This window comes from Cucurbita pepo, chromosome 16, assembly GCF_057944985.1.
Source record: "Cucurbita pepo subsp. pepo isolate OVF chromosome 16, ASM5794498v1, whole genome shotgun sequence".
Classification (NCBI taxonomy): domain Eukaryota; kingdom Viridiplantae; phylum Streptophyta; class Magnoliopsida; order Cucurbitales; family Cucurbitaceae; genus Cucurbita; species Cucurbita pepo.
Genome location: NC_141813.1, coordinates 10,148,803 through 10,171,765, shown reverse-complemented (window position 1 = coordinate 10,171,765; position 22,963 = coordinate 10,148,803). Strand labels below are relative to the sequence as shown.

At 35.9% G+C, this 22,963-nt stretch overlaps 3 protein-coding genes and 1 long non-coding RNA gene across 16 annotated transcripts; 2 read left to right on the top strand and 2 right to left on the bottom strand.

Moving 5' to 3' along the window:
• The first annotated feature begins 3,084 nt into the window (after positions 1-3,084).
• Positions 3,085-7,678, top strand: LOC111777852 (uncharacterized). Its single transcript, XM_023657576.2, has 3 exons — positions 3,085-3,247; positions 7,041-7,224; positions 7,334-7,678. Exons 2-3 carry the CDS (start codon positions 7,051-7,053, stop codon positions 7,424-7,426), a joined length of 267 nt encoding a protein of 88 aa, XP_023513344.1. The 5' UTR covers positions 3,085-3,247; positions 7,041-7,050; the 3' UTR covers positions 7,427-7,678.
• Positions 7,679-8,058: 380 nt separating this feature from the next.
• On the bottom strand, positions 8,059-9,684 carry LOC111777851 (transcription factor RADIALIS). 2 transcript variants are annotated; one of them, XM_087118358.1, is made up of 2 exons: positions 9,125-9,684; positions 8,059-8,308 (listed from the first exon to the last, which is right to left on the bottom strand). In XM_087118358.1, exons 1-2 carry the CDS (start codon positions 9,409-9,411, stop codon positions 8,275-8,277), a joined length of 321 nt encoding a protein of 106 aa, XP_086974484.1. In that variant the 5' UTR covers positions 9,412-9,684; the 3' UTR covers positions 8,059-8,274. The 2 variants fall into 2 exon arrangements, with proteins under 2 accessions (XP_086974484.1, XP_023513343.2); XM_023657575.2 differs by having other exon boundaries at positions 8,059-8,299; positions 9,125-9,680.
• Positions 9,685-10,452: 768 nt separating this feature from the next.
• Positions 10,453-14,827, top strand: LOC111777245 (uncharacterized). Of its 12 annotated transcripts, none has more exons than XR_002812373.2 (5): positions 10,455-10,742; positions 11,004-11,065; positions 12,223-12,252; positions 14,366-14,492; positions 14,643-14,827. It is a non-coding gene; the product is annotated as an uncharacterized LOC111777245 (long non-coding RNA). The 12 variants fall into 12 exon arrangements; XR_002812372.2 differs by having other exon boundaries at positions 12,217-12,252; XR_002812371.2 differs by having other exon boundaries at positions 10,464-10,742; positions 11,004-11,180.
• A 496-nt stretch (positions 14,828-15,323) lies between these two features.
• LOC111777244 (small RNA binding protein 1-like) lies at positions 15,324-16,417 on the bottom strand. The gene is made up of 2 exons (XM_023656754.2): positions 16,184-16,417; positions 15,324-15,912 (listed from the first exon to the last, which is right to left on the bottom strand). The coding sequence occupies exons 1-2, from the start codon at positions 16,295-16,297 to the stop codon at positions 15,532-15,534; spliced, it is 495 nt and encodes a 164-aa protein (XP_023512522.2). The 5' UTR covers positions 16,298-16,417; the 3' UTR covers positions 15,324-15,531.
• Between the last annotated feature and the right edge of the window lie 6,546 nt (positions 16,418-22,963).

The following is a 22,963-nucleotide window of genomic DNA, read 5'->3' as shown; positions in this document are numbered from 1 at the left end:
ATAAATTCCCAACCATGTGTAAATTTCAGGTAAAGTTTGCACCTTTATATGAAAAATATTTATAATTTATTTTTAAAAAAAGGTGTTTCATTGCTATGTGTCATAATCAACATGTATTTCAAGAGTGTATTATTGAATTTTAACATGTTTTTATTGCCTTATTTATTTATTTTACCCTTTTACACTGTTTTTTTACCATGTTCTTTTGTCTCTATGCTCTTCAAAATCATGTTTTAATCGTTCGACGCTGAATATAATATATACTATGAATTATAATGGTACGATTCAACTCATTGAAGTGAGTGGGCAACATGACAGGTTGAAGCACGAGGTTGGGTCGCCTCCCATGTTAGGGATGTATATGGGTTGAGTTCGAGAAATCTTTTAGACTAACTCAAAATGTTGAAGACCGTGTTAAAAGAATTTGATTAGATCAAAATAGTTAGAGTATTTTTAGGTATTCAATAATATCATCGTCAAACTTCAATTGTTTATGTTTCTAGCTTAGTTATGTCAAAATCTAAGAATCGGTATCAGAGCTGCAATTTTTGAGTGATCAAATAGAGAGAGTATGAGTGAAGACAAAACTTTAGTGAAGATCCCTCACTTCGATGGTCGCTATGATCATTGGAGTGAGCTGATGAAAAATTTGCTTAGAGCAAACGGTCTATGGAGTGTGGTGGAAATTGGTTTCTTAGAACGAACAATGCCGATTGACGCACAAAAGGGTCACCTTGATGATGCTAGACTCAAAGATCACCAAGTAAAGCATTACCTCTTCCCGGCAATTGATCGTACTGTCTTTGAACAAATCTTGGATCGTTACACAGCCAAGATTGTTTGGGACTCAATGAAGCGAAAATTTGGTGGAAACCAAACTTCTTACTGAGAAGAGGATGAAATGCTATTAATGGCTCATATGGAAAGACACGAAGCAAAAAGGAGTGATGCTTGGTTCTTAGATTCTGGTTGCTCAAACCATATGTGTGCAAGTGAGGTCTCTTTTCAAGTTTATTGTCAAACTTGGAAATAATACAAGTACGAAAGTTATGGGAGAAGGTGCCATGAAATTAACTTTTCATGGGGCTCGTTGCACTGTTAGTAATGTGTATTGGGTACCTGAACTCAAAAATAATCTCTTGAGCGTTGGACAACTACAAGAAAAAGGAGTAGCAGTGCTGTTTAAAGATGATGTATGTAGCATTTATAATCCACAAAAAGAAAAAATAACAGAGTCAATTATGAGAGCAAATCGGCAGTTTATTTTGCGTACTGAACCATCTACCACAACAAATGAAGAAAGATGCCTCCAAGTTTCAAATACGGACCAATCAACACTTTGGCACCGTCGTTATGGTCATATAAACATGGTGATAGGCCTGTCGCAAATTGTAGCTCCAAACACCACCTGTGAGGCATGTATGAAAGACAAGTAACATCGGACTCCATTTCTAAAAATGGGTAAATGGAGAGCAACGGAAAAATTGGACTGGGGGAAAATATTGAAATTGATAAGAACACAGTCGAAGGAGGAGAAATTACAGAGGAAACGATTGAACTAGTTGCTGAAAACGAAGAAGGGGAAATCGGAAGAAATGACTGAACTAGTTGCTGAAACAATTGAATCAGTTGTTGAAAATAATTTTCTAGTAACGGTTGCACCAGATTTGACAATAAGGGAGGGGAGAAATCGACATCCACGTGTATGGCTAGTAGATTATAATTTGGGTGAAGACTTATCTGAAGAGGATGAAGAAAATATGGGATTTGGTGGTTCTACCGGTTGGAGCAAAGAAAATAGGAGTGAAATGGATTTATAAAACCGAGTTAAATGAGTCCGGAGAAGTTGATAAATACAAAGCAAGATTGGTTGTAAGAGACTACACACAAGAGCATGAAACTGATTATACGGAAGTGTAAGCACCTGTGACCATAATGAATACTGTGAGAATGATCATTGCTTTTGCCGCCCAAAAACGTTGGAAACTCTATCAGTTAGATGACAAATCAGCTTTTTTATATGGCGAGTTAAAAGAAGATATTTTTGTTGAACAACCAAAAGGCTACAAGAAAAAAAAGGAAATGAGGAGACGGTGTACAAACTCCAAAAGGCTCTTTACGGATTAAAACAAGCACCTAAAACCTAGTTTAGTTGAATAGAATCCGACCTCATCAAGGAAAGATTCAAAAGCAGTTTCAGTAAGCAGACAAATGCTTACAATTCGGATGATATTTTTATATGTCAAAGAAAGTATGCTGCTCAAGGTTTATCGATTTGGCACACGTTCCCGAACAGAAAATTGACAAAGATGAAAATGATGCAAAAGTAGATGTAACGTTGTATAAACAAATAGTGAGAAGTCTGATGTATCTCACCGCTACTCATCTTGATCTCATGTTTGTTGTAAGTTTGATAAATATAGGTACTCGATCTTTATTTAATATCTACCATATATATCTCTACCCGATATTTACGAAATATCTACTATATATATATATATCTGTCTCCACATCCCAACAAACCCAACACAACACGGTACGAGTTGTTTTATTTTTTAATTATTTAAAAAACATCTATTTATCACGGTACATGTTACATTAATAACTAAAATCTGATAAATTATAAATATCAAATATTTATAACTCACAAGGCATCACTGATATTGATAATAAATGTCAATAGTCTTCGTAATAATCTTAAAAGTATGGTTGGGTTGAATTATAACTCTATTTTCGGGTTAGTCAAGTTATCGAGTCATATAAACGCTCTTATCCAACTTAAAGTTAGGAGACTGGTGCTTGCCCTCGGTGGCTTTCTATGAATACAAAAGCCATTGGAGGAACTTGTCAGTACAAGCAGGGCGAGGCACGCTCGTGTAAGGTTTAGAAGTTTGGACACGCTCGTGATATCATTTTGAAAAAAATAAGAAAATAAATATTATATTACAAATTAATTTTTTTTAATTCAATTAAACACAAAAATTAATTTTTGTTTAATAAAATATTTAATTTATTTAGGGACACGTTAATCACAATTTAAAATATTTTATTTTAATTATAATTATAATATAACAAGTATTATCTCTGCCATTTTCGTGGCCAGACAGAGCCACGACCAGGTCTCCCTTTTTGTTCTTAAACCCTATCGTCTTCGTTGCTGCAATCGCCCTCCGGCATCCTCTCTCTGTCACAGCCGCTCGGAATTCTTCTGCAACTGCTCGTTGGTCGCCAAACACACACATCGACGGTGAGTTTGATTGCTCGATTTTAATTTCTCTGGTATCGGGAGTTTGATTTGGTTTTGATTTCTCTGCTGATTGTGATTGTGATTTTGGTTTTGGTTTCTTTGCTCGATTTTGATTGTCTTGGCTTTCAAGGAGCCATAGATTTTGTTTGCGTGTTCTGCCCCCCACTGGCACTTGCTTCCCTTTCTCCTTCTCCACAAATTTTGCATAATTTCATTTCCCCTTTCTCGTGTGCTGGTTCAGATGCTCTCAGCTCCACTTTTCTTTGATGATTTTCTTCTCTGATCGTGTTTTTCTCCAATTTCTTTGATGATGTATTTTCCTCGAACAGTTGGGTTCACAATGAGCTGCAATTTGATTGGTGGACACTTTCAATAGTAGAGAGATTAGAATCTACTGATAGGTGTGTAGAAAGAAACTAATTGAAGATGTGTTACTGAGAGAAGACTATGTATAGATAGAGATTATGAGGGAAATGTTTGTGATTAGAGAACAGCCCAGAGAAGGCGTTCAAATGGTGAGAGAGGTAACTGAAAATGTGCATACGCATACGAAATAGTGAGGGAGTGTGGGTAGCCAGTAGCGATAGGTAAGGAGACTTGAGTAAGGATCTTATGTTAAGAGGATGAAATTGAAAAATAAACCAAAGATGCCTTATCTTTTGATAGAAATAGTAGGGATTGATTGGTGGGATCATTATATCTGTGATGTCCCACATTGGTTGGGGAGGAGAACAAAACACCATTTATAAGGGTGTGGAAACCTTCTCCTAGCAGATGCGTTTTAAAGCCTTGAGGGGAAGCCCGAAAGGGAAAGCCCAAAGAGGACAATATCTGCTAGTGGTGGATCTGGGTCGTTACAGTATCCACACTTAATTTAGTCGGGATTATTTTTGTGTTGCACTGTATTATTTTGCTTCATATTTATGATGTAGATGGAACAACCCACGATCAATATGGAATGAATGCATATTTTACTTGGTGAGAATAAACAAATTGGAGCCTTTCTTCTGTTTCTTTACTTCATCGATGGCTTGGAGTTTGAACCCTATCTGCATGTCTTCCGCATAAGCTGAAAGTAAAAAGGACAAATGAAGGAATCCCAGCCAAAAAAGTAATAATTTGATGTCTTAGATCATACTATAGATTGACTTCACTATTTCCCCAGGTGCTTGCCCGGTGCTAAATCCATCATAGTTGTTATAAACCATCATATAATCACTAAGATAGCGAAATCACGCATCTGTTTTCCCTCATCTTCACCAAACAAAGAGGGGGAAAAACCACCACGAACCTATACAACTGCAACTCCTAACAAAAAAAGAAAAAAAAAAAACACCATGTTTTGACGACCCAAATGATAAAACCTCAAAAAATGCTACCATGTTTCAGAAAACGAATAGTACCCACTCGAAGAACAACTTTATCCCAAGAACTAAACTGCACTGGAAACCAAAATCACACTGAAAACAATACCTCAAAGGCACAAGAAGGGTTAGAAGCTTCAACAACAGAGCTCCCCATCTCTGCCACTACTGGCGGATTACGCTCCTCTGCTCGTCCCACTAGCTCTTCCTTTCTAGCCATTGCGTCGAAAGAAACCCAAAACAAAGAAGACAAGAAGAAAAAATTATGATATGGTGAGAAGATGATTTTGTCACGGACATTCAGAAGAACAGTTAGAAGCAACAGAGAGGAGTGAAGAAGACGGCAGCTCAAGTTTCGCACTGTAATGGAGATTTGAAAAATGGAAAAATGGGATAAAATTTTGAAGTGAAAGAAGATTCTAAGAATAGGCGACTAAGCTCCCATAGAAGAACTTCATCCTGCCAAATCACCGAATAAAGGCCAATACCCAGAATCATTTGTATTCCTCATTATAACTGATGATAAATGGTTGGAGAGACTCATTAAGATTTCTCTAGAAGTCTCAAATTCCAAGCATGTTGAGAAGAATTCTCGACCTAGTTGAGAATTGATACAAAGGAGGGAAGGCAGTAGCAAGAACTTCCCCATTAAGCCAAGTGTCAAAAGATCGTATGAAGGTCTTGACCTATTCGATATTGGATATGATCATGAATAAGAGAGAGAGTCAAACTAATGAAACACGAAGGGAACTTGAAAGAACCCATGACAATAGGAGTAAGCCAAAAACAATCTGCATCCAAAGAGGAATACTAGCCACTATAAGTTGGCCCCACACGAAGTTCATTTAGCAACACCAAATCCATTTAGCGAGGAGAGCCTCATTCCGTTTAAGATTACCAATACCAAGTTCACCCAAAAGTTGAAGGAGCTGAGTTTTTAACCAATTAACGTCATGCATCCACCTTCCTTGCGTACCTTCCCAAAACAATCTCCAAGAAGTTTGTCCATCATGTTAGCAACCTTTGACGAGAGATGAAACATGGAAAGGTAATAGATAGGCATATTAGAAAGAGTGGCTTGTATAAAAGTATGCCGTCCACCTTTGGAAACAGAAAAGTGATAAGGGAACCAAAACCTTTATCCTTGAGAATAGCATCAAGAAAACTCCAATCGACCTTTTCAAATGCCTTCTCCAAATCAAGCTTAATAACCTCTTCTGTCCATAGCCAACACATCCTCAATCTTTTCAGAGTTGATACCAAGTAGTTCGTTGTTCTATGGATAAAGAACCACCCTCCAACCTATCCATCTCTTTTAGCCGAGCAACAAAGGAAGGAAGCTGCTCCATCTCAACCTTATCATGAAACCTTGCCCTGGCCAAACACTTTTTTAGCAGTTCGATACTTCCTAATTCGTTGGTGTAAATGTAAACACTCTTTTAGCAACCTTCTTTAATTTCCAAATCGAGATCTTTCTTGTAATACACTTTTTGGTTGTTGGAATATATTGACACACTTTATTTCATTCATCAATGAAATTTGATTCTCTTCTTACAAAAAAAAAAAAAAAAATACTTCCTAACTGAAAACCCTTTTCCATCTGAGTTTAGAAGCTTACGTGAGTTTAGCCTATTTTCTTTTGTATGTAGTAAGTAGATTGCCAGGATAAAATGGAGCTCCAAGAACTTAAGGGCATTCTAAGTTCTGAGTTTGAAATGGAAGGCTTGGAGAAAGCTAAAATAATCTTTTTAGGGGCATGAAAATCTCAAGAAATAGACAATAGGGTGAATTTTCTTAATCAACCTACAAGCATCTTTTACCTTGAAAAAATTCAACGTGGACTCTGGCAGTGCAAAAGCAGTGAAAGTTCCCCTTGTAACACACCCTCACTGGATGAAATTAGCTGAATTTGCAATTATGTGTCAGGAATCACGAACCTCCACAATAATACGATATTGTCCACTTTGAGCATAAACTCTCCTGGCTTTACTTTGGGCTTCCCCAAAATGCCTCATACCAACGGAGATGTATTCCTTACTTATAAAACCCATAATGATTCCCTAAATTAGCCAACGTGGAACTGAACCCACTTCCCTTTTAGCTTTACTATTATATACCCATTTTCCCTCACAGCAACAACTTTGGTGCCAGGTTAATACCAATGGAACAACAGAAAGATAAACCATCAGCTGCAGCAAACCCACCCATTCCTTCCTGTAGAAATGATACGATATTGTCCACTTTGAGCATAAACTCTCCTGGCTTTACTTTGGGCTTCCCCAAAATGCCTCATACCAACGGAGATGTATTCCTTACTTATAAAACCCATAATGATTCCCTAAATTAGCCAACGTGGAACTGAACCCACTTCCCTTTTAGCTTTACTATTATATACCCATTTTCCCTCACAGCAACAACTTTGGTGCCAGGTTAATACCAATGGAACAACAGAAAGATAAACCATCAGCTGCAGCAAACCCACCCATTCCTTCCTGTAGAAAGAAGAAAAATGAAGACGGTACATTCTTGGAGGATTTGAAGGATCACATCGACGAGTTCATTCATGCATCGATGGACGAACACAAATCGTGCTTCAAGAAAACTATCAACAAGGTTAATCTCATTTTCTTCTCTGCGCATCTAAAAGAGAAATAATCATGTTTCTGAGATATGTGGTGGATATGTTTCGTTACAAACTCAAAAATCTTTTGATTCGTTACAGATGTTCCGTATGTCAAAAGTTGTGGCAGATAGGAATTCAGAGACAAGTGGAGTTGAAAGTTCTCTGCCTCTTCGAACAACAGTATCAGAGTAAATTCTCTTTCTTCCTTTCTTCAAGGATACTTTGTCTGCATCTTCAACCAACTCCATGAAATCTTGGATTCCTGTTTATAGTCTATTTTACATGATTCCATATGAAACGTTACCGTTTTGTCTCCCTTGATGAGCTATTAATTGGTGTTATATTTTGAGCCACCAACCAATACTGTTCTTGGAATTTTTCTTGCTTGTTTGGTTACCTCTTGATGCTTAGAGTTTGTCTAAAAGGACTTGATTTCTGTTTCCAGACTTTGAACTAGTCCTAATATCTAGTTATTTAGGCCACAATTAATTTTTTAGAACCAAGTGCTAGCAGATATTGTTCTCTTTGGACTTTCCCTTTCGGTCTACTAAGGAGAGGTTTCCACACCCTTGTAAATGATGCTTCGTTCTCCCTCACAGTCGATGTGAGATCTCACATAAGAGGTATCCTATCTAGTAAACCATGTTTTCGACACAACCTTGTTAGCTTGAAAAGAACATAAAGTAAACTCATTCTCCTACATCGATTAGCAGTCGATGTATTCTCCTACACCCTCGTAAAGGATGCTTCGTTCTCCTTCACAGTCGATGTGAGATCTCACATAACAGGTATCCTATCTGGTAAACCATGTTTTCGACACGACCTTGTTAGCTTGAAAAGAACGTAAAGTAAACTCATTCTCCTACATCGATTAGCATTTTTGGTTGGAAAAATACACTTAAAAAAACATAGAATTGCAGGTTTACACTGTTGGATTCCTGCAATTTGATAGATTAGTCATCTTTGGGGCAAAAACAGCAACCACCATCCACCTTTATTCTTCCTCTCATCCCTCCCAGTTGCTTGCATTTTCATCCTATTTATTGAAGCTTCAGGTTTCTCATCCTGCAATTACTAAATAAGTTAACCCCTTTATTGCAATTTCCAAAAACATATTTTAAATTTCATAATTATTTTTCAAAAACCTTAAAAAAAAAATTTTTTTTCAATTTTGGAAAATTGGTCAATTATTTTTCAAAAATTTAAAACCCCAGAATTGAAATAAAATATTATTGAAATTTACTTAATTTATTTATAATATTTTAAAACAATTCCCTAGTTCTCGAGTAATGGGCTCGTTTTGATATTTGTAGTTTAAAATAAAAAAAAAAAACATTAAACAATAAATTAGTATAAGATTAGATAATCCAATTAAGAGATTATTATATTAACAACGCAATTATTGGTATTAATTAGTGGTGGAGAAGGCACGTGAGTGGCACGCTATGGGTTTCTCGTAAATTGTTTTGAGTTTTAAATTTAAAATTCATAAAATCTGAACCATTGCATTTACCAATTGAGTGATGATTGGATTGCATGCTTTTCTTTTTCTATGGAAACCCTCAAAATGCAAATTTTAATTTCAAATTTCCCTATTTTTCCTTATAAAAATGTGATTAAAATGTCTAATAAATGAACTTTAGACTTTTTTTTTAATTAATTACATTATATTTTACCTAAAGAAAAAAATGAAAAATATCAAAATAATTGAAATAGACGCGAAAAATCTCAAAAGCAAACCAAAATATAAGTTGATAGCGACTTAGAAATTGGAATTTTCTAGTAAAGAAAAAGATGTACGGATATTTATCAAAAAAAAAAAAAAAAAAAAAAAAAAAAACTTAAAACATAGAACATAGTTGAGTAGTTAAGAGTGTTTTGAAGTGATACCTTTGTTCTTGATCATTGATGTTGGCATTGGATGTTCTGGAGGCAGAAGCAGTAGAGGAATAATTAGGGAATGGTACGTGGCCAGATTCAATGTGTTTGACATCTTCGACGAGAAGGTCGAAATGGGTCTTGACCTCGTCGGGGGTCTTGCCCCCGCCGACGGCCTTGGCGACATTGAGCCAACGATCGGGGGTGTCCTTGTCAAAGACAGCCAAGGCCCTCTCAAAGGCTTTGTTTTGCTTGGGAGTCCAAGAGGAAGAGTGATGAGGGGAGGACATGGAAGCCATTATGGATAGTAAGGTGTGGAAGAGAGAAAGGGGGAGAGATATAAGGGAATGGGAGAGAGAGAGAGAAGTGGGGGCGGAGAGATAGTTGGGAGAGGAAATGTTGTATAAAAGGGGAAGAGAGGACTCAGAATTTTGAATGATTTGTCTACTTAGCAACCACAAATTGGTAATGGGAGAGAAGACAAAGATGCACAGCAGCAAATGCCAAATACTATGCACTCTCTCTCTCTCTCTCTCTACTTTCTCTCTCAACACAACCCGAAGATTTGTTCGGGTTTTCGTTATATCGAACTTTTAACTTGAAACGGGTTCAGAATAGTAAGTTTAGTGTAATACAGACTCGTATTTTTGTGAGATTTCATTGAAAACAGCTGAGAGAAACTACGTTGAATTAGACCCTGAACCAATAAATCAAGATGAACCAGACCGAACCTACCGTGAATCAAAACAAACCAAGTTGGACCGCATCTTTAATCTCTTGTTTTATCTTCGGTCGCTTTTGCAAAACCTTAACAATGACAAAATTTGATGACGACCACTACATGTGAAGTCTAATGATGGAGAATACGTGTAACAGTGTGGATCCAAGCCTACCACTAGCAAACATTGTCCTTTTTTGGCTTTCCCTTTCGTGCTCCCCTCAAAGTTTTTACCTTTATCAAAACTATTTCGTTCTCCTCCAAAATTGATGTGGGATCTCACAAGATGACTGTGTTTATAATGCACACTATTGTATACATTTCTATCAATTTCGCATGTTCATGATTCGATACCAACATCAGACATGAATCAGCGTTTTCATAATATTGTGAAAGAGTTAGTAGCCGAGAGAGGTTGGCTTGTAAAAATCTTTTAAACCAACTCGAAATGGTGACCGGAACAATCCAAATAGAATTCACAATCCAACCGACCCGTAACTTAGTGTATTGATTACAAACGTGAAATATTATTAATTTTATAATAATATTAGAGGAAATATTTCTCCTGAAGAAGAAAAATCCAAATATTGACAAAGACATGGCAATAAAGAACAAAATCTTTTAACCACAAAATCCCACAAAAAGGCCCCAAAATGCCCATAGTTTTGAATAAGCAATCCGTGTTAAGGCAAAAATGAAGATGATTGAAGAAACCCACAACGCACAGGCGGCCGAGGCCCCGAGAAAGTTGCCCCAACGCCACACCAAGAACACACAGATAGCAGAGGCTCAGCTCAAGGGTTTCTTTCAAATGGGGTGTAAAAGGAAGTGTAGGAGATAAGCACGCCATCTGAAAACGAAAGCAAGAACGACAGAATCGAAAAGGAAAACAAAACCCATCTCATTTTTGAGGTCAATTTCTTCATCCCTTAAAGATTTCTTCCAGATTTTACCCCTTTTCTGTTTCATTCTCCTCCTTAGTAGCTCTTTATGGGCCCAAATTCAGACCAGAATCAATGGATTGTACAAGTTTTTCACGTGTGTGCTTCTGCTACAAAAGCCCTTTTCTTTTCTTTTCAAATTTTCATCTCTGCTGAAATTTCCCTCTTCCCCATATTGCTTTACATAGTTATCTGCCATATGAAATCCCTTTGTGTTCTTCTTGCTCTGCAGGTACCCTTTGATGTGTCCTTTATCCTGAACAACCTTCCAAGCAAAGCTAGCTGGCCATACGAGTCCGTACAATGATTGTCTCTTGAGTTCCTTTCTTTTCTTTTCTTTCCTGTGGAGAAATGCTTGGTTCCCATTTCCTCTTTGTTGGGAGTTTCTTAGCCATTGATATCTTAGCAAGTAATCCTCATGTGTTTTCTTCCTGCTTGTCTTGGTTGGATTGATATGCTGTTTCCATCATTGTTTTAGAGATTTGAACCTTAATTCTCTTAGTGACTTTGTTTGGCTTTATTATAACTTACAAAGGAATTGAAACACATAGCTCAAGAGTGTGAAGTCCAAGCATGTTAGAGCTAGCCCCATTTCAACTTGATACCCTTTAAACAATTGACTAATGGTTTGTATATAGAAGGTAAGAGTATCGATTGCTTGTTGAACCTCATGAATTACGGGTTTTCTAAATGCTTTTTTTCTTGATATTCCTTGCTAGTAATGGAACATGTTAAGATCAAGTCATTCATGCCATAGTTTTGTTGCGTGTATGTGAGATCCCACATCGGTTGGGGAGGAGAACGAAGCATTCTTTATAAGAGTGTGGAAACCTCTCCCTATAGACGCGTTTTAAAACCCTTGAGGGAAAGCCCAAAAAGGACAATATCTGTTAGTGGTGGGCTTGAGCCGTTACAAATGGTATCAGATTCAGACACGGGGCGATGTGCCAACAAGGAAGTTGAGCCTCGTAGGGGGGTTGACAAGAGGTAGTGTACCAGCAAGGATGCTGGGTCTCAAAGGGAGGTAGATTGGGGGGTCCCACATCGATTGAAGAAGGAAACGAGTGCCAGCAAGGACGCTAGGTCCCAAAGGGAGGTGGATTGTGAGATCCCACATCAGTTAGGGAGGAGAACGAAGCATTTTTTATAAGAGTATAGAAACCTCTCCCTAGCATACATGTTTTAAAAACCTTGAGGAAAAGCCCAAAGAGGACAATATCTACTAGCAGTAGGCTTAGACCGTTACAGTGTATTTGCAATAACCTCTAGTTTCGCACACCCGTAAACAAAATGAAAGAACCAATAATAAACCGACGAGTGTTTAGTATGAACAATCATTTGATTATGCTGGAAACTGCCTCAGTTCTTGAATGTATAAACAGCCAGGATGAACTATTTCTTGATATCAAGCATATCCCTGATGACCTGTTTGTTTTGTTTTGTAGCAACAGTTTGAGAATGGTGTTATTACAATCACAAAGGTTGGTTCATATGCTTTACCTACTTGTTCTTAGCTTATAATGGTCCTCAGCTATATGTTCCCTTGCTATATTTGGTTACTTTTATGTGAATAAAAAGTGACATATTTTACTGATCTCCAGCTAGAACATATGGGTGAGCTTTGGTTGGCCCATCTTATATGTCTTACTCTTCAACTTTCAAACTATTGATAATCATATTCCAACTCATATCATTATATCCTTTTCAACTTAAATGTGAGATAGAATCTTTGTTGTCCTAGATGCAAAGAATTGAGATGGCCCAGCTGAGTGTTTTTTTTTTTTTTTGTCTGCTCTTACTTTTCTTTTGTCACAAAAGCTACTTGATTAGGGGACCTCATTTTTGTTACTTTTCGAGATGATATAGCATCGATAAAGTTATTGCCTCGGGATCTTTTACTGCAGCTAGCTAGCCTTGTCTTTTCCGTATCGCTTGTGATGCTGTCTGAATACTTAGAATTCATTAAGAACGGTCGAGTTCTATTGTGTGAGTACTGATTGGTGATGATCTACACTGTGGTATAATGTTTTACATTTTTGACACAATAAGAGTGATTGTTTAGGGAAATAGAAATAGAGTTTGCTAGCTTCTTCGTTTTAAGGTCGAAGTAGGGAGTTGTGTCACATGCGCTAAGAAAGCGTCTTGTAACACTATTATGGAGATAAAAACGTGCAGGTTTTGGGAATGAAAACGTAATCTAATAAAGCATTTGATGACTTTGGATGTGTGAGATCCCACGTCAGTTGAGGAGGAGAATGAAACATTTTTTATAAGGGTGTGGAAATCTCTCCCTAATTTTGAAGGGAAGCCTAAACAGGAAAGCCCAAAGAGGACAATATCTGTTAGTGGTGGGCTTGTGCTAGCGAGGAGGCTGAGCCTTGAAGAGGGGTGGACACAAGGTAGTGTGCCAACAAGGACGCTGGGTTCCGAAGGGGGGTGGATTGTGAGATTCCATATTAGTTGGGGAGAAGAGTGAAGCATTCTTTATAAGGGTGTGGAAACCTCTCCCTCGCAAACTCGTTTAAAAACCTTGAGGGGAAGCCCAAAAGGAAAAGCCCAAAGAGGACAATATCTGCTAGCGGTGAGTTTGGGTTGTTACATAAACCATCCATCGTGAATTAATTTCTCAACCTAGGCTCATGATGTGTTCTCGAACTAGTAAGTTCATTATATTGGGAGGTAAAAAGGGAAGATGTGTAACAGCCCAAGCCCACCGCTAACAGTCTGGGCTTTCCCTCAAGGTTTTTAAAATGCATCTGCTGGGGAGGTTTTCATATCCTTATAAAGAATGTTTCGTCCCCAACCTGTGGGATCTCACTATCCACCTCCTTCTGGGTCCAGTGTCTTTGCTAGCACTCGTTCCCCTCTTCAATCGATGTGGAATCTCACAATCCACCCTCCTTCGGGGTCTAGCATCCTCGCTAGCACTCGTTTCCCTCTCCAATCGATGTGGGGGATCTCACGTGATGGCTGGCAAGTGCAAGTGGAAAAACAGATTAAGTGATATTCTTGGAACAATCAATACACTTAATAGGTCGGTTAGAAGTAATAGTTTTCTCCGAAAGGAATCTTGGTTTCGATAATCGATTGGTATTGCTTAAAAGCGTAGTTTTTATGTCTAATAGATTCACGATTTCTGTCGTAATCTTAAACCTCCATTAGATGGAACACCTTTGTCTTCAACACCATTTTGACATGGTGAAAGCAGCTAGCAAATGGAAGTTAATGTTGTCCCATTGTCAAGTTGGACAAGTCTTAGTCAATGCCATACTGGCTCCAAGCTACTAGTGGGCATAAATGATCAAACTTGGGACTGATCATGGCTTGATTGTTACCTCCTCCATCACAAGGAGTGGAATCTGTTTGAGAATCCTTATCAAGTATCGCCCTACTCCGACCCTTCTTCACATGAAAGTAATATCGATAACGATTCCTCGGGACTGTTCTACTACATAGAAAGATTCAATCCTCTTTGACTGTCCCCATGAGTGAATGTGAACATGCATTTTTTTTCGTTTAGTTCCAAAAGGCTGGTAAGAAAGGATGCGTATTCAATCGTTAAGATGCTATACATGGCTTTCGTGTTCATTGCAGCCTTGCAGGTTGGAAGAAACGGACACGAGAATCTTCAACTTTATGGAGAAGAGAAGAATCACACCGCCCCAATCGAGAAGAATCGCGCTCGTGGGCGTGGCCCAGGGATTCTACTCTTCTTTCACTGGTATGATCATTGACTTGGTGTAATGTGAAAACATTTCAGTCATTTCCTGAATTATATTAGTGATAAGTTCTATTTATGCTCTTCATCTGCTTGGATTAACAATCACTAAAGCTGACACAGGACAAAATTGATTGCTTATTGTTCGTCCAGGTTTGTCCCTACGAATGATCGTCGACCGAGTAACGAACGAAGTCGACCATTTTTTGTTGCAGTCTTTTACCCATTTGGTACTATGCATAGTTATGATGGGGTAGAAATCTTTGAATCTTATCTTTTGATTACTTCATATAATCTATTGATTTAGTCTATCAAATTTAGAGCAATAATTTGATTTAGTCCATAAACTGAGGTGTGTTGGGGAAATCATAATAGGAAAGTGTAACAAAAACAATATTGACAAAAAAAACCCATTTCCAAACTAAGCCAAGAATTACACGAAAAGCAATAGGCGTAATTAATACACAATTAATGCACACCATACCACCACTTTCTCCGTACAAATAAAACAAAACAGGCCGACATAGGCCCATGTGAAAAGTTCCCAAAGCCCAACAATTATTACGCAGCCCAAGATAAACACAACGTGGGCCCAATACAAAAGACCGAATATTGAAAATTATCTTAACTTAAATGAATGAAAATATCTCAACTCCGCCAAGATATTTTCAGTCCAGCTGTCAAATCGGATCAGATCAAACTAGAGACAACTATTTCTTCGATCTTTCCAACTGAACACGAGAAAATCAATAATGGCTGAGATTTTTTTTTTGGAGATAAATCTTGGGCATAGAGGAGATTAGGGAAGGAAGACGAACGGGGAGAACGAAGAGATATCTAAATTTTTTTATGTCAATTTTTTCTTCATCGTAACATAGTGATAATGAGGAACAAGAACGAAACCCATCGGTAATCGGTCAAAAAAGAGAGCACCCAAACGAAATACAGAAACAGTCGCAAATTGATAATGAAAGAGGCTGCTAAGATTTTTTTTCGACACACCAGTACTTCAAAAACAAAAAGCTAATTCGTAAATTTTAGCCTAATTTCTCCAGCCTCCTTCAGATCCACCACCGCCACCGCCTCCCCGGTTGTAACGGGAGCCACCATCACCACCACCGTATCCACGGTCTCTTCCTCCTCCACCGTATCCACCTCCACCACCACCGTATCCACCTCCGCCGCGGTTGTATCCACCGCCACCTCCTTCACGACGTCCGCCGTATCCACCTCCACCACCACCACCACGGTTGTAACCTCCACCGCCACCGCCGCCTCTTTGCTGAGCCTCATTAACGGTAATACTACGTCCATCGAGATTCTGTCCATTCATCGCTTCAATAGCACTTCTCATGGACTCTTCCTCGGCAAACGTCACAAATCCAAATCCCCTCGACCTTCCAGTTTCACGATCGTTCACGATCTGAACGAAAAAATCACAGAAAAACCGAGATCAGCCACAGAACAACATCGTTCAACGATTTCGCAATAACAAAAAAAAAAAAAAGAAAGAAACCGATCGTTCTTCGTCTCTGTAAAGAGGATGAAGGTGAACGTACCGATCAAAGGAGAGTAATAAAAGTAACATATCAAGAGAGTAGTAGTAGTAGTAAAGTAACACAAAACAGATGAGAGTCACAGAGTCACAGATCAGATTTCGGATCGACAAATCCAGATCTCGACGACAAACGGACCTTGGCTTCAACGATCTCGCCAAAGGAAGAGAAAGCCTTCTCTAAGGCATGATTATCAGTGGCCCAGGCTAGGCCACCCACAAAGCAACGGTACTCAACAGATGAGGAGGCCATTGAATCGGAACTGAAAACCCTAACCCTAAATCGGGGTAGAAGAAGAGAACGAAAAGTTTCGAGAGAAAGAGGGGGACCCAACACAAATCCACACCTCCAAAGAAGAGCACAATGAGATGGTGATGAACCAATGGGTTGGTTATATAGAAGGCCGAATTTAACTAGGGTTAGTTTTAGGGTTTGCTGCAAATCGAACTGACGCGGTTTTTGTGCAATCAGGGTTAACCTAAAAGCCGTGTGATTGGTCCCCTGTTTGGATGCGCCCCAAACCCCGTCCTTCCCCTTACTTATCTCATCTAATTATTTCACTCAATTATATATCATTATATTATATTTATTTTCCTCTTTTCTAAAAAATTATAATTAATAATTATCAAATTACTAAAATTAATTTTAAGTTATTTAGATATTTATTTTATATTATTTATATTGGGCTACGTTTTTTTTTAATTTCAAATATATATATATATTAAATGTGATTATTAAGCTTAATTAATTTTATATGTTGAAATAATTTGAATTTTTTTTTTTTATCAAATACTATCATTATTATTATATTTATTGCATTATTTAACATTAAAAAAAAAACGTTACATTCATTTATTTCAAAAATGTAATAACCTAATTACATAAAATTGTTGGGCCAAAGCCCAATCAGCTAATCTGGTCCAAACAGGAATTGGTGTTGAACCTTTCACACTTTTTTTTTTTTTTTTTTTTTTTTTTTTTTTTAACGGGAGTTTAATAAAAGAGTCGAGCGTTTAGCGTCTCGATCGAGAACTTGTGTTTTTATCAGTTTAGTTACGTGCAAATTGACATATACAAATTTAAGTCTTCACACTCGAGAAAACTAATAATAAATTTTTCAAGTTAGCTTACGAACAATTTTTACCAATCTAATGACAATGTACTGACTATATCAACTTACTTTTTTTTTGTGCGTAGAACGTCGATAAATATACTCTAGTTTAGTTAATAGAAAAATGTTAGGAACACGAACATTTTTCCATGTTAGTTTGGATCGGGAATGTGTTTAATAATAAAATGCATCTTGAATCTCGTTATATTGTCCGTCCATATTATTTTTTATGCCAAATGAAAATTGGAATGGCCAAATTAATTCCCATAATTTTCGAAGTTTTTTATTTATTTTTAATAATACTCCAAATAATAAGGGTGTTATATAGTTTCAGACCGACCAATCCAAATTATCCAAAACATCAAAAGTTAGGTTGGATTAGATTTTTTTGAGTTGGGTTGAGTTGAATTTTTGGAAAACGGGAAGTTTAAGTCAGTTCGTAGGTTAACAATTTTTTGGTTTAGTCAATCCGACTAACAAAAAAAAAAAGCATTACGACTAGGTCACAATTCACCCCCCTCCAGGGCCCGGCGTCCTCGCTGGTACTCTTTCCTTTCCACCCCCTTTAGGGCCTAGTGTCCTCGTTGGTACTCTTTCATTTCTCCAATCGATATGGGACCCCCAACAAATCCACCCCCTTTGGGGCCAGCGTCCTTACTGACACACCGTCTCATGTCTACCCCCTTTGGGGAACAGCATCTTCGCCAGCACATAGTTCGGTGTTAGGCTCTACTACCATTTGTAACGGTCCAGATCCACTGCTAGTAGATATTGTCTTCTTTAGATTTTCCCTTTCGGGCTTACACTCAAGGCTTTAAAACGCGTTTGCTAGAGGAAGATTTTCACACCCTTATAAATGGTGTTTTGTTCTCCTACCTAACAAATGTCGAACATCACACTAACAATCTAACCCTCGATTATAAACTCTATAAGTTGGTTGAGTCACCAACTTAACCCGCTCGAAATTTCAGGTTGGTTCAAAAAAATTCTCCACCCTCAACCCGTCTATACCCTAACCAAATAAATTTTAATGCCTTTTTTTTAATAAATATGTTACGTAATCTTATTTACATACATCACGTTATATCTTACACGTCGGCAAAAACATCATAGTAGTTAAAAAGGACCACGAAGAAGATAAAATAATCAAAACATTTTTAAAAATACAAAAAAAAAAAAAAAAAAAAAAACTATAAAAGACATAAGCACTCGACCAATTTCATGTCCTAAATTATTTATTTCAATTAATGTAAATGTCAAGAAGAAAATGACAATATTATATAGAGGATAATATTAATATTTGTAAATAAATAAAGTTATAATATTTTTAATTACAAAAATGACGTAATTTAAAAGCACTTTTTAAAAAGGTATATTTTTTCAATAAATAACTGACATGCGTGCATTATAAGAATTTTTTTATGGACTTTCAAAAAGTATTATTTTTCAAATATTTAAAACCCATATAAATATTTATTAGTTATTATATAGTTGGGTATTTATTTTATATTAAAAAAATTAGGGGGGAAATTACAGAAAAGGAAATTAGGAGAAAAAAAACAAAAAATCATTAATAAAATCAAATGGGTGGTTGGCTAGCTGAAAAAAAAAAAAAAAAAAAAAAAAAAAAAAAGACTAATTCAACGCGTGAAGCCCCTTTTGGTCATTTCAAATATTATTCCAAAGGTTTCTCATTCAAAGACTTTTTTTTTTTTTTTTTTTTTTTTTTTTGTGGAGATATTTCTACTAATTCTTTTTTTCTGTTTATATAATTTTAATAAATCTCAAAGTTGATTTATTAAAAATAATAATAATATTCTATATAAATTTTAGAAATATATTTATTTTCTCGGTGAAAATTATTATTATTATTTAATAAAAACTAAATTCAAATTAATAATATAATAAGATGGTTAATTATTTAATTCAAAATTCATGTAATTTAGTAATTTTAAAAATTATGGATTAAAAGAACATAAATTTTAAATTTATATCTAATAAATTAATCAATTTTTAAATTTTAAATATATTGTTAGGTACAAAATTAATAATTTAGAATTTAGAGACATATTATATATTTTTATGGATTTATAACTCAAATAAACACGATGCATTTTTTAAAATATAATACAAAAGTAAATAAAGAATTCTTAAGTTTAATTATAAAAATTGCCTTTAGAATATTAGTTTTTATTTTTTAAAATATCTATATTCCTTCAAACTAAATAAATAATTAAAAAAATAAAATCTTACAAGCCAATAAATATAATTAGAAAAAAAAAACATCTTAAAAACCGACCGTCACAGCTATCACTTTATTTATTTATTTTTTCTGTTATTTTAAGTTGACTTTTCAATAAATTAATATTTTAAATTATTATAAAAAAAAACGGAATTTAAAACCATCGAAAATAATTTTTAAAAAGGGAGTATTTATTTCCAATATAATTAATGTTCAAGTTTTTATTTTAAATATTTTTTTAAAAAATTGAACCTTTACCAATAAGTTAAAATATTATAATTATAATAAGTTAAAACATTATAATTTATAATGAAATTGAGTTTGAATATTAATAGGGAGGAAATGAATCACAAAGAAGGTCGAGAATAGAGATTATAGAACTCGAAGATTACCACTCTTGGTGGCTCATGTGGGTCGAGCCTACTTAAAAGGGTCTAGGCCATAGGGTCACAGCTTGCTTGTCAAGCTACCTAGGTTCAATTGAGCTTAACCGTTAATTCACGAGTTAAGCCAAAGAAACCAATTCAAGAATGACTTGATCCTAATAGGTACGTCTCGAGATCGTGACCGTTGTACTTCTATATTCACAACTTTTAAAATATGCATTATAATTAAAATAATAAAAAGAGAGAGAAAAAGAAAAATAATGTAAAAGGCAAAGAGAACAGTTGAACCACTCCTACGAAATGATTTTTTTTTCTTTTTCAAATGACTTCAGCTCGGGAATTTGTCATGTAACATTAAAAGGTTAGAAGTTTAAATCTTTCGACATTAAATTAAATATTAAATTAATTTTAAATCAATAATAATATATTTTAAAATAATTTTGAATAAACGTGACCATATCTTTAATGTTTGAGTTTTTTTTTTTTTTTAATTTTTGTCCTTATTGTTTAAAAAATATTTAAATTTAGTGTTTTATGTTTTTTTTTTTCAATTATTGGCTGTTGTTGATAAAATAAGTCATTAAATATTTCTCTTAAAATAAATTAATTAATTAATTAATTTTTTTTTTTTTTTTTAAAGTGGCCTTAGAATTAGAGACTAAAGCCAATGATTAATTCACTAAAAGGAAACATGACACGACAAAGCCCCATCATCATCTTTTAACCATATTGTGTCAACCCATGTGGTTTTTAAGTTCTTAGCTTTTTTTTTTGGTCCTTTTCTTAAAAAGAGTTCGAGAAATTTCTCCCGATATAGGTTTGAGACATGATGATTCAAACATTTTCAGGGTACGGACCGAGATTTAGAATTCAATTTCAATACAAGATGACGCAGATATTTTTCTACATCCCCTGTGACCCGACCATGTCATTTACTTGTGTTGAATTGCCTATAAGAATGAAGATATCCTCGTACACATGCTTCTAAGAAAAAATTTTAAGAAGTACTCCGACGTAGAATTGTTCTTAGCTAGACACGCTTAGTTTTAGCGTTTTTATAATTAAATCATTGAAAAGGAAGATTGCGAGGTCCCACATCGGTTGAGGAGGAGAATGAAGCATTGCTTCTAACAATGTAGAAACCTCTCCCTAACATACACGTTTTAAATACCTTGAGCGGAAACTCGTAAGGAAGAGCCCAAAAATACAATATCTGCTAAGAGTGTGGACTTGGGCTCTTACAAAGATGCACCATGTTATACATGGTTGCATGTCCGTTCCAAACCCTTTTTACTTGTTGTCATGTATAATTAGGTCTTTACTATTCCTGTCGTGTACCAAAATCATGTCTACCCGTCAAGGCTAAAATGCCCTATAAAGGGATGTGACTAGTTGTCAATTCTTCGTAAGTTATATGTTATCAAATATGTGGTTATTACTGATTTGTTTACCGTTTTTAAAACACTTTCTCTCAAACATGATCAAGGATCGATCATACATCCGAATTATCCGTGTCTTACGATCTTCATACGACTTACTTGTTCGTCGGGTTAGAACAAATGTCGTACAACAACAATCATTGTCCCTATACCAAAAAAGTGTGATTGTGACATGTGGTACTTTAGCGTCGAACGAAACTGATCTAATTTAAATTATTTTCTTTCCATGGCAATACTTATTTCCTTTTTCTCAATTATTTTATAATAAAGTTATTTTTATATTTGGAAAATGGATATAACTCATTGCCTTATATGTTTAATTACCATTTTTAGGGCCAAGGTGTATCCACACAATTATTATATGTAGTTCCATACAATAATTTTTAAAATAATTAAAAATAAAACATTTTAATAATTCATATACAATAATTATAACAAAAATCATTTGCATCAAATCATGTTCGACACGACCCTACTAGACCATCTCATATACATACAAGAAGTAACCTCACATGTGTGGGTTCATGTTGTTCAGGGCACGACCCTATTAGAACCTGACACAAACAAGAAAGGACCCTATATTTGTTCTCGTATCAGGTAGGGTATGACCCTAATAGAATCATATCATATACATGGAAGCTCAAATCATTAGGGCATGATCTGAGTATAATCACACCATAATTAGGGCACGACCCTAGTAGATCTAGTACATACAGAGAGTGACCCTATATGTGTGCATACATTGTGTAAAATACGACCCTTGTAGAATCACATCATATACATGCAAAGGAGTAGCCTCACATGTGAACTGAGACGTGACCCTATAGTTACCAACTCTGATATGTACACAGACAAATTAGTTCAATCAAATTGACCCTCTTCACCCTTCAGCTCAAGTGCACTGACGGGTCACATGTGAACTGAGACGTGACCCTATAGCTACCAACTCTGATATGTACACTGACAAATTAGTTCAATCAAACATATCCTCTTCACCCTTCAGCTCGAGTGCACTGACGGTCACATGTGAATTGCAAGGTGACCCTATAGCTACCAACTCTAATATGTACACGACCAAATTAGTTCACCCTTCAAACTGATCCCCTTCACTCTTCAGCTCGAGTGCACTGACGGTTCGTGTTTCGTTCTTCGACAAAGCTAGCCCTTCGACAATGAAGATTTGTGGTGACACATGTTCAATCACGTGACCTAATTTCCTAAAGATCTATAAATTAACCAGAGGAGAAAAACAGAAAGAAACCCAACGATCGAAAATGAAAGAAAAACGCTTAGGCCCACGAGCAACTAACCCGCTACTTAACCACTACATAGTTGCAAAATGAAGCAAAATTTTACTCCAACAGGTAGTCTTTTGCTATAAAAAATAATTGTAATTTTGTAGAGTAAATAATGAATATTAATGGATGTGATAAAGATATAGTAAAGATGGAAAAATTTAACTAAAAAAAGAAACGTCCCTAAACATAGTAACTGTAAAATTAATTCAACTTTTAACTTCTCACCATAAATATAGTTAAATGAAGTAGGTTAATAATTTAGTCCTATAACTTAACTCGAGATCCCACGGGAACAAAACATTATTTACATAAGATGTGGAAATCTCTCCATAGTAGACGCGTTTTAAAATCGTGAGGTTGACGATGATACATAACGAGCCAAAACAGACAATATCTGCTAACGATGGACTTGGACGGTTACAAATGGTATCAGAGCCAAACA